At 40.4% G+C, this 11,558-nt stretch overlaps 1 protein-coding gene across 1 annotated transcript; it reads left to right on the top strand.

The window, feature by feature from the left end:
• The first annotated feature begins 2,467 nt into the window (after positions 1-2,467).
• Positions 2,468-11,183, top strand: slc22a15 (solute carrier family 22 member 15). The gene is made up of 12 exons (XM_020495277.2): positions 2,468-2,637; positions 4,255-4,398; positions 4,563-4,695; positions 4,992-5,156; positions 5,341-5,470; positions 5,653-5,889; positions 6,089-6,229; positions 6,404-6,489; positions 6,569-6,677; positions 6,853-6,925; positions 7,137-7,295; positions 8,678-11,183. Exons 1-12 carry the CDS (start codon positions 2,554-2,556, stop codon positions 8,723-8,725), a joined length of 1,509 nt encoding a protein of 502 aa, XP_020350866.1. The 5' UTR covers positions 2,468-2,553; the 3' UTR covers positions 8,726-11,183.
• The last annotated feature ends 375 nt before the right edge of the window (positions 11,184-11,558 follow it).

Raw genomic sequence — 11,558 nt, 5'->3', positions numbered from 1 at the left:
AAATTGGTCATACAATTTGATCTGATCTTCATCTAAGTCACAACAATAGACAAACACAGTGTGCTTAAACTAATAACACAATAATTATTGTATTTTTCTTGTCTATATTGAATACATCATTTAAACATTCACAGTGTAGGTTGTAAAGGGTAATGAGGATAATGACTCTAGGGTAATGACTCCAAAAGCTAATTGGAGTCAGGAGTCAGCTATCCTGGAGTCCAATCAATGAGATGAGATTGGAGATGTTGGTTAGCGCTACCCTGCCCTATAAAAATCACTCACAAAATTAGAGTTTGCTATTCACAAGAAGCATTGCCTAATGTGAACCATGCCTCGAACAAAAGAGATCTCAGAAGATTTAAGATGAATAATTATTGACTTGCATAAAGCTGGAAAGGGTTATAAAAGTATCTCCAAAAGCCTTGATGTTCATCAGTCCACTGTAAGACAAATTGTATATAAATAAAGTTCAGCACTGTTGCTACTCTCGCTATGAGGGGCTCTCCTGCAAAGATGACTGCCAGAGCACAGCGCAGAATGCTCAATGAGGTTAAGAAGAATCCTAGAGTGTCAGCTAAAGACTTACAGAAATCTCTGGAATACATAAAACACTAAACAAGAATGGTGTTCATGGGAGAACACTGCGGAAGAAGCCACTGCTGTTAAAAAAAAATTATAATCTGCATGTTTGAAGTTCGCAAAAGAGCACCTGGATGTTCAGCAGTGCAAAGAATGCTGAGTTGCATCCAAAGAACACCATACCTACTGTGAAGCATGGGGGTGGAAACATCATGCTTTGGGGCTGTTTTTCTGCAAAGGGACCAGGACGACTGATCCGTGTAAAGGAAAGAATGAATGGGGCCATGTATCGTGAGATTTTGAGTGAAAACCTCCTTTCATCAGCAAGGGCATTGAAGATGAAACGTGGCTGGGACTTTCAGCATGACAATGATCCCAAACACACCGCCCGGGCAATGAAGGAGTGGCTTCGTAAGAAGCATTTCAAGGTCCTGGAGTGGCCTAGCCAGTCTCCAGATCTCAACCCCATAGAAAATCTTTGGAGGGAATTGAAAGTCTGTGTTGCCCAGCAACAGCCCCAAAACATCCCTGCTCTAGAGGAGATCTGCATGGAGGAATGGGCCAAAATACCAGCAACAGTGTGTGAAAACCTTGTGAAGACTTACAGAAAACGTTTGACCTCTGTTATATACACTTTGTTGGCAATGACAAAGTATTGAGATAAACTTTTATTGACCAAATACTTATTTTCCACCAAAATTTGCAAATAAATTCATTAAAAATCCTACAATGTGATTTTCAGGATTTTTTTCTAATTTTGTCCTAGTTGAAGTGTACCTATGATGAAAATTACAGGCCTCTCTCATCTTTTTAAGTGTGAGGACTTGCACAATTGGTGGCTGACTAAATACTTTTTTGCCCCACTGTATATACTGTACTCTATACCATCTACTGCATCTTGCCTATGCCGCACGGCCATTGCTCATCCATATATTTATGTACATATTCTTATTCATCCTTTTCACTTGTGTGTATAAGGTAGTTGTTGTGAAATTGTTAGATGACTTGTTAGATATTACTGCACTATCGGAACTAGAAGCACAAGCATTTCGCTACACTCGCATTAACATTTGCTAACCATGTGTATGTGACCAATACTATTTGATTTGACTTAGATGAAGATTTGATCAAATTGTATGACCAATTTATGTAGAATTCCAAGTAATTCCAAAGGTTCACATACTTTTGCTTGCCACTGTATAACTTGATTTGACTTAATTTTATCTGTGGCCATTGACCTTGTGCCTTCGTCGATGGGCACTTCTAATGTAATTCTATGGCAGCACTGAAGGGGCATGAATTTTTAAGCTCTACCCTTAGATTTTGCGGTGATGTAGTGTCCCCATGAGTGACAGAACACCGAGCCAATCACGGCGCAACTAGAGAACATTACCAACCCCTACGCTCCATATTTTCTGCTGCCTGCCCCATCATCACAGAACTCGGAAAAAGCATTTACAAGCATTTTGCTAAACATGTGTATGTGACCAATAAAATTTGATTTGATTTGAAAGCACTGAGCTAGGCTAAAACACCAGCATTTTGAGGTGGCTTACTCAAGGAATAAAAAAGGGACCAAGTTTGTATGCGGCTTTATTAACTCAATTATGTTTTATTTTTATCTTTACATTTTTTGCAAACTGATATGTGACACGTATAAATGACAAAATAACATGCTAAAGATGTGGGGCTCAAAACCTGCCCTGAATGATGGGTCGCCATTGCCTGGAGGCTATACGCTCATTTCTTTAGCCTCCAATTGATCACAGTGTATCCAATCCATCCACCCGATACGTTCAGAACGAATTCGCCCAATTAGTTACTGCTGCGCATGCGCCGTATTCTGTTTCGTCTCCTTGACCAATACGCTTCCCTATATGATAACATGTGATAGTAATCCACGTCTGCGAAATGATGTTTGCGTAGTCTGTCAAATTGGTGTGATGTGCTTGAATATTGTTTCCTCTTGGAATGGATTTAGAAGAGGCATTTCAACTAGTCGGAGAATTCGGATCATATCAGAAGCAGATGGTGTTGGTTCTTGTGTTGCTACAGGTTTGTTTTATTAACTTTCCTTTTTTCGCGGAAAACGTATGCCGCCCACAGCTAGTTAGCTAGCTGTATTAGCTAGCAATCTAATACATTTACTATATTTTCTGAATGCATTATAGTATGTGGTCAAACTTAGTGTGGGGCAAGCCAGCTAGTAGTCTGTCGCTGTTATTGTTATCCAGCCATAGCTAAGCTACTTAGCTAACGTTAGTTGGCTAGATAATGAAATCACAGAAGCTTTGAAGTAGCTTGCTGAATCCTAGCAAGCTATCTCTCCCGTCATTTGCATACCCATTAAAGCCACAGTCTGCAATATTTCCCGCTGTTCAATGGCCATTTTAATTAATTTTACTCAAGTTCTTGAAGAATATAACTTATAAATGAAATATGACAAATGGTTTATCCTATAACCCAATATCTAAGAGCCAATTTATGCTTGATCCGAAAATGTTTTCGGAGGCGGTGTATGGGTGGTGTGACGCAATTGTCAAGTCTCTGGAGGCACGCAGAGGACAAATTGAGCACCATACCGCATCGCCTTGCGCCTCTCAAATTTGGTAAAAATGAGGTCTCGTATAGCTCTGCATTGACATGATTGGTGGACGGTAGGTGAGGGCGGGAGGACTTGTGTAAACACAAATTCACTTACCTTGACAACTTCCTTCACAACCGTTAACTTAGCGGTTAAGACCGTTGGGCCAATAACCGAAAGGTTGCTGGTTCGAATCTCTGAGCCGGCTAGGTGGAAAATGTTTCTGCCCTTGAGAGCAAGGCACTTAACCCTAATTGCTCCTGTAAGTCGCTTTGGATAAGAGCATTTGCTAAATGACTGCTGGAACAGTATCTGACACCTGTGGCTGTGTCATTCCGGAACCTATTTGGCTGAATACTTTACCTCAAGATAATTAACTTTTTGCAATGTAAAAATTTGAATTTGATGGATTCAAGACAGGGTCGTTTTCACTGATCTCAGTTTCGGTGTCAAAGTAGCATGTCATTTCAATCATTTGTGCAGTATTATGGTGCTTTCAAGACAACTGGTAACTCAGGGGGAGTAAACGAGATCCAATCATGACATCAGTGATCCATCTTCAGGTAGTTCCGCACTGGGACATTCATCTAACTCGGAATTCCAAAACAAATTTTCACGGTCGGAGCTTGTTTTTCCCTATTTCCCAGTTGTACTGAAGTTGGAGATCGTTCCCAGTTTTGAACGCAGCATTAAAAAAAGATTAATGTAAAATTACGAAGAATTGCATGAAATGTGTCTATAAAAGGCCCCAACAATTCCGGCACCTTCGGCTCCAAAAGTAATGTCCCCATGTGTGTAACGTCTGTAAGTGGCGCTACTCTTCTGCCCTATGTCACTCGGCAAATGTGTTGATATACATTCAATGCTTTATTATAAAGGTGGGTTGTTTTTTTGTGTTCCGGTACCTTCCGAGCTCCCCAGCTCTACCATGCCAATCTCTGTAATTTCAGAGGATTTGAGCAGGTCAGGCTGTTCCAATGCAGAATGTGTGAAAGGAGCTAGCTAATTAAATACCAGTGATGGATAGATCACTTGGGTAGCTAGGCTTTTATTACTTGCTTGGCACTCAGCTTGGTTTTGTTTTCCAGGTGTATATGGCATGCCAGTCCATGCTCATTGTGCTCATTGGCGCTATACCAGAATACCACATTGAACAAGGTGACCACTCCAACTATGAGGAGCTCATCAAACACGTTACATTTACAGAGGATGTCAACTCCATCGTGACGGAGGTGAGCGGTCACCGTTCATGATTCAATAGGAGCAAAAATGTGCCCTGCTTGAGAATGTAGTGTCATTCACACCTGTGTATGGTATTTAACACACTTTAAAATAATCTACACACTGATAATTTTTGAATGCCATCTTCCTGTCTCTTTCCTTCCTTTTCTCTTAGTGGTTCCTTCTAAAGCAACAGGCTTACAAGGTCAGCTTGGCAGGCTCTTTGTTCTTCGCTGGGGTCTTGATTGGAAATGTGTTTTTTGGACCCCTCTCTGACAAGATTGGAAGGAAACCAGTCTTCCTAACAGGTGACAAATGAGGTTCACAACTTTTCATATTTTGATCTTAATCCATATCCTCTAAAATAATTGACTGGCTGATATGATATAGCAGTCATTAGGAAATGTTGTTCTGAACTGCTTCCTTGCAGGCTGCTTTTCAGCCCAGCTAATAGTGTCACTGGTAAACATCTGAGAGCTATGGTTAGGCCTCATCATTCATAATAAAAAAAAAAAACTTTTGCCTGCTACATCATTGATAACATGCTCTTTAAGCAACCTTCTCTTTGACAAACCAACTTTTTTGCTCTCTGTTTCTCTCTCAGCTCTGTTCTTTGAGGTGGTGTTTGGCTATGCCACAGCCTTTGCTCCCAGCTATGAAGTGTTTGCGTTGTCACGCCTGCTGGTGGGTCTGATGAATGGGGGTATGTCCCTCGTCTGTTTTGTGCTCACCCAGGAGTATGTGGGCAAGGCCTATTGGGCCATGACAGGTACAAATAATCATCATGACAATGACAAATGTTTACCAGCTACAGTAACTAAGGAAGGGGGAACTAGGATTGGACAAAGGGTCAATTGTAGTCAGTCTGTCCACATAAGAAAGTGGTCTGACACTATTGGAAAAAAAATTTCTCCAAATTATTTAAAAGTTGTCTCTGGTGTTTTGTTTTTCAGGGACCTTGACTAATATGACCTTTGCTGTGGGTATTGCCCTGTTTGGTGCCCTTGGCTACTATATCAGACCATGGCGTACCCTGGCAACAGCAGCTAATTCTCCTGGCGTCCTGTTTTTTCTACTTTGTGTGTAAGTCACTTTTTTTAGGATGATTATTCCGAGAAAGCAATTGCATTAGATCCTTTACTGACACCCTTCCCAATACATTTTACCGCATGTGTGACACTGTAGTTTGCTGATGAAACAAATAGCAAGTTGACCTTTTCGTCTCCTGTTTTTCTTTCTTGTTCTTGTTTTTCTGGCTGAGGCAGGTCTCTCCCGGAGTCTCCACGCTGGCTGTATTCCCGTGGTTACACGGAGAAGGCGGAGGAGGTTTTGCAGTATATAGCTGTGCGGAATGGGAACAGCAATGCTGCAGCCAAAGTAAAGCTCCGTATGTGTCCTGGCTCTGTCAAGACTGGTAACCAGGGCAACAATGGCCCTGGCTTCCTCGACCTGTTCACCCACACAGTGCTCCGCTGGAGAACCGTGGTGCTCATGTATGTCTGGTGAGTTAGCACATCATGAGCTGAACCACTGGGAAACCAGAGGGACTCGCTTTTTGCAATGTCATTAATAGTGCACAGATGGTATCAACAGCTCACAACGATGCGTACGTTCAGTATACATTGTTTTAAAGTCCTTTCACACTGAAGACTTTAAACATAACCAAACTTAGATTGACACTGTCTTGTGGATGTGCTTTAGGTATTCCTGCAGCCTGGTGTACTATGGGCTGACCATGAATGCCAGTGAGGACAGTGGGAACCGCTACTTCAGTGTTGCCATGTATGGACTAGTGGAGCTCCCAGCCTACCCTCTCTGTATCTATTTCATAAACAAGCAGTGGTAAGATTCTCACCACCTGTGATGATATGCTATGAATTGAAGTGTCAGTGGTGCACTGAATAAATGTCTTGATTTATGGTTAATAATTCAGAAGTTGAATCGTAATAGTTTCACAAGACCATATATTCTCCTCAGCTGTGCTAAACAGTTGGAATCTGTGCCTGTTTTTTTTAGGGCTGGGAGAAGGAAAACCATGGCCAGCTTTCTGGCTTTAGCTGGCTTGTCGTGTCTATGCACCATGTTGGTTCCAGTAACTGCTGGTAAGGGCATTCCATCTACAGTATATTAGATAGCTTTGATTCATTATTTTGCTTATTAATCTATTTGTTTATTATTTAGGGGCATTGTTCAATGCTACTTCTTTAGCTTTGTTAGGAAAGCTGTTGGTCAGTGCGGCTTTCAACATAGTGTATGTCTACACTACTGAACTGTACCCCACTGCTGTAAGGTGAGTGCAGTGCAAACAGATCCCACTAAATTACTTCTATGAAGTACAGTAGAGGGTGCCATTCTCCCATTTTTGCTTGTGTAATATGAGTGTCAATTCTCACAATGCAATATGGTTTTGTATGGTATGTTGAGGGGGTGTTTAAATAATGTTAAGTGCTTTGTCTTGATGTCAGGAATGCTGGTCTTGGGGTCTGCTCAATGTCTTGCAGAGTCGGGGGGATCCTGGCCCCTTTTGTGCCCTCTATGGTACGTCAGCAGAATCTCATTAATATGACAAGGGACAAAAATCATCAGTCTTTTTTTGTTTTCACAATTGTAATCAAGTACAAGGACCACTTTGGGCTTTCTAAGTGTTCAAATTGTGGTAAACCAACGTTTTGTTTTGCCTTCTGTCAATGTATGGTATTCATTTGAACCCCTCAAGCTTAAGCTGTGTTTTGTTTGCTATGTGTTTCAGAGAGAGTTACACACCTCTATGCCCTTCCTGGTGTTTTGTCTCAGTGGGATCTCTGCTGGCTGCCTGGGTCTCCTTCTCCCTGAGACACTTAACAAACCTGTGACAGAGACACTGGATGAGCTCAGCAGCCCTGCTTACCACCGCATTGTAGAGACCAAGGTAGGATCATAACTCTGTTCATTATATTGGGTAAGTTACCCCCTAGCTTCGGACGTCGAGCTTCTCACATACAGTACCAGTCAAAAGTTTGGACACCTACTCATTCAAGGGTTTTTCTTTATTTGACTATTTTCTACATTGTAGACTAATAGTGAAGACATCAAAACTATGGCAGAATGCATGGAATCATGTAGTAACGAAAACAAATTGTTAAACATATCAAAATATATTTGAGATTCTTCCAGGGAGCCACCCTTTGCTTTGACAGCTTTGCACACTCTTGGCATTCTCTCAATCAGCTTCACCCTGAATGCTTTTCCAACAGTCTTGAAGGAGTTCCCACACATGCTGAGAGCTTGTTGGCTGCTTTTCCTCCACTCTGGTGGGAACTATCCATGCAGAGATCATCCCGTTCACCTACTCTGCGTCTCACAAAGATACAGCGGTTGGAACCAAAAATCTCAAATTTGGACTCATCAGACCAAAGAAAAGATTTATACCGGTCTAATGTCCATTGCTCGTGTTTCTTGGCCCAAGCAAGTCTTCTTCTTATTGGTGTCCTTTTAGTGGTGGGTTCTTTGCAGCAATTTGATGTTGTGCCTGAACTCTGAAGCATTTATTTGGGCAGCAATTTCTGAGGCTGGTAACTAATTAACTTATCCTCTGCAATAGAGGTAACTCTGGGTTTTCCTTTCCTGTGGCGGTCCTTATGAGAGCCAGTTTCATCATAGCGCTTGAAGGTTTTTACGACCGCACTTGAAGAAACTTTTAAAAGTTCTTGACATTTGGGTGGCTACTTTGAAGAATCTCAAATATAAAATGTATTTTGATTTAATACTTTTTTTTTGGTAACTACATGATTCCATATGTATCATAGTTTTGATGTCTTCACTATTATTCTACAATGCAGAAAATGGTCAAAAATTTTACTTGTACTGTATTTCGAAAGCCTGGCGAAGTTCTCCTCAGGAAGAAAATATAAAGGGGTGGAGTATAACTAGTGATTGGTTTGATTGTTGCAACCCATCACATGTTTTGCATCGGTGGTGCTCCAAACGGAGTTTGTGACTATGATTTTTAAAACAAGCTAGCTAGCCTATATCTGACACTGTAGGGAAATAGAAAAAAAATTGAAATAAACTAAAAACAAGGAAATGCCTCTCCTGGGGGCAAATTCAAGCTCTGAAGGCCAGCGCTCCCATTCAAATGAAAATCCAGTATTGATGTTCTCCAGACTTCCAATAGTTGAGACGGGATTGAGAAGGATGGTTAGGTGAGACTAGTTACGCCCCCTATCCAAATGCAAGTTTACAATGATCTTAAATGTAATACCTGCTTAACATTCTGTATCTTGGGGGGTTGGTTTGTGTTCCGTTATACAGACACACTTGTTTGAAGAGGACCAATCGAAAACCAACCACAATCAGTGACTCACTCTTTGAACAAGAGAACAGTCAGAGGCAATCCGACAGGAGAGACTCTCGAAGCCTGTCCACACACAAGTGCTTTCTCACAAGTGACCCGATGTGCTCTGTTTCCATGGTGAAGCAAGGACGGGTCATGCCGTGATGGATGGTGGTCCATTTTTACAGGGAACGGCACACATGTTTACAATGTTTTCGTGTTATTTTGTTTCTCTCTTTGTATGTGTGATACTTTTTGTACTTTACAGTGAAAATCGCAGTTTAGCCGCAGTGAATTGATCACGTAATCATGTGGTATCAAATGGAAGAGAACTACAATTACTGCCAAAGTTTTCAGTTTCTACTTTGCCAAGTAGCCATCGGGGGCTTAATTTATAATTGTTGCGTACGTTTAACACTAATAGCCGCGTGCGCCATTTCTGAAAAATCTCAATATTTTTGTGCGTGCAGTTAACTTGGCACACGCCATTCATATGCAGGTTTCCCATTGTAAATCAGACCTGTCATAACTGTGACCGAGCATTTACTCCACCTGAAAAATGCCCATCATTCACCTTTTGTGATGACAATAATGCCCTTATTTTCTGTATCGTTTGGAAGTATTGGAATTAGACCAAGACGCTATCTAAAGGAAATGGCAATGGTGACCTTGATCACATGTCTTTGGAGGGATTGGCTAAATGTTTTCTTTTCTATTGCTATTTCCTTTAGATACTGTCTTGGCCTAATTCCAATACTTTCAAACTACTGAAAATAAGGGCGTTAAAAGGTTCATGATGGGTGTTTTTGAGGTGGAGTAAATCTGGGTATTTGACATTTTCCGAAAGACAAACAATTGCATGTTCTTGTGGACCTGTAAACAGATTGGTTAAATTCAAAATTTAGCATGAACCTTTTCCTGAACCTAAATATGCTGCACTGCCTGCAAATTCTGATACATTGTCTACTCTGTAAAATGTAAACAGTGACCTTCGTGGTAGCCTACACACTTCAATGCAAAATATCAACTGTCTGTTCACCTGTCAAATTCTACTGTATGTTATAAACCGCGCACCCTGTCGGATACATAGGCTATTTATAATTTTGCTCTAACTAATAATCCCAGTTAAATGAGATGCGTGTGGTAATTTGTTGTATGGCTACTACAAGAATATAAACTCATCATGGCCAGAAAAGGTGAGGAATTTATTCTGCGATTGTTGATATGTATTATGTTTGTAAATTAAATATCTACACTAGACATTTCACATTACAGTGCTCGGACATGGCCTGCGAACCATCTGTTCTACTGTTAAACTGCGCTTCAGATCGCATAGAGCAAAATAGGCTGCTTGAAATAGCTTATCTATTTACTACTGGGAAGTGGGTACAATTTTAAATGCGTGATAAACTACCATACGTCCCATCTTAACTTGTCTGCCTGTAGGCTATTTCGAAACCATCAAAGGTGAAATGATTGTGGAAATTAAATAAATAATAGCAAATATATATGCCTTATTTCAAATTATTTTAGAATGTGATGCATTGATTTTTCTTTTATCACTAATGGAAAATGATAGCTAAATAAGATGCTATGCCTACCTGTTTTTTGTTGTGAAAATATGACGACTCCTATTCATAAGGCTACGACTAGGCTACTTTGGCTTTCTTGCAATGCAGGACTTCAACCACTAGAAACTGTATGCATGGTCTAAAAGTTTGGGGAGGATAGCACTTTCTCATGTGAAGTTCAGTTTTTATAAATACTAACTTTTGTGTGAGAACAGGCATGCATATTTTGTGTGTACGCAACATTTATAAATCAAGTCACTGAAGTTCAAATGGCTTGTTTCAGTTTCCATATAAATATAATTTCTATGTGTTCTGCTGGACAGATCATATGCTAGTTACAATGTGAATACAGATTATTTATAAATATCTATATTGGACATTGTTGACGATTTGTACAGTATTCAAGGTAATTGGTTACATTGTGTTGATACCGGAGTTATAAATAGTTAATGACGGGAAGTAACACCAATTGTGAATGGTAGCTTGCATAATAATATGATTATGAGAATGACATGGAACAGGGGTGCATTGTAATGTTCATTTACATTTGAATCTTTTATATCTTAATACTGTTTATTATAAGTAATTATAGTGGTCACTGCCTGAACTCCGGTCACGTTTGGCCTTTTACCCTAGTGAGGTGATTGTGTCACCATTGACGCAGACAGGAGAGGCCCCCGAACAACCATATCGTCCAGAAGCTCTCATCAAAGAATGAAGTAACCGCATAATGCTTTTTTCCCCCCATCACTTATAATTATGGCAGTTGGCCCGTACCACCGGTTCAGCAAACAGTTGGAGTGAGTTGAAGAGTTGAAACCGTAATCATTGTTTTGATTTATATTCCTCTGACACTGTATGCTTGCCAGCACAGAAATTCTCTGTTGAAGTAAATAAACAATCTCCAACAAAAGTTTGTGGAAATGAGGTGTTGAATTGAAGTGAAAATGTATTGAATTAATGTATGTATAATTTATACAGTATGTGGGTTAGCTTAATATCAAGCTCAAAACAGCTTGGATGCACTTAAATTGTATAACTATTCTTCACTCTGAACAGCAAGCGTGCCAGATGATATTTCAGCATGCAGTAGATTTGTCACACAAGCTCTTGCTGCAGAATATTTTGTGGATGGGTGATTGAAGGCAATGCACCTGAGGTACATAAGATGTGTTACATGGGGCTGGGTGAGGTTACTTCCATTCTCTGTCTAATTAGAAGCCAATTGAAAGGCATGTCAGATTCAGTTGAATGGTTGTATAAACTAAATAACAAAAAGGAAAGTCTG

This window comes from Oncorhynchus kisutch, linkage group LG11 (genome assembly GCF_002021735.2).
Source record: "Oncorhynchus kisutch isolate 150728-3 linkage group LG11, Okis_V2, whole genome shotgun sequence".
Taxonomy (NCBI): Eukaryota; Metazoa; Chordata; class Actinopteri; order Salmoniformes; family Salmonidae; genus Oncorhynchus; species Oncorhynchus kisutch.
The sequence above is the reverse complement of the archived record's forward strand: the minus strand, read 5'-3'. Positions and strand labels throughout refer to the sequence as shown.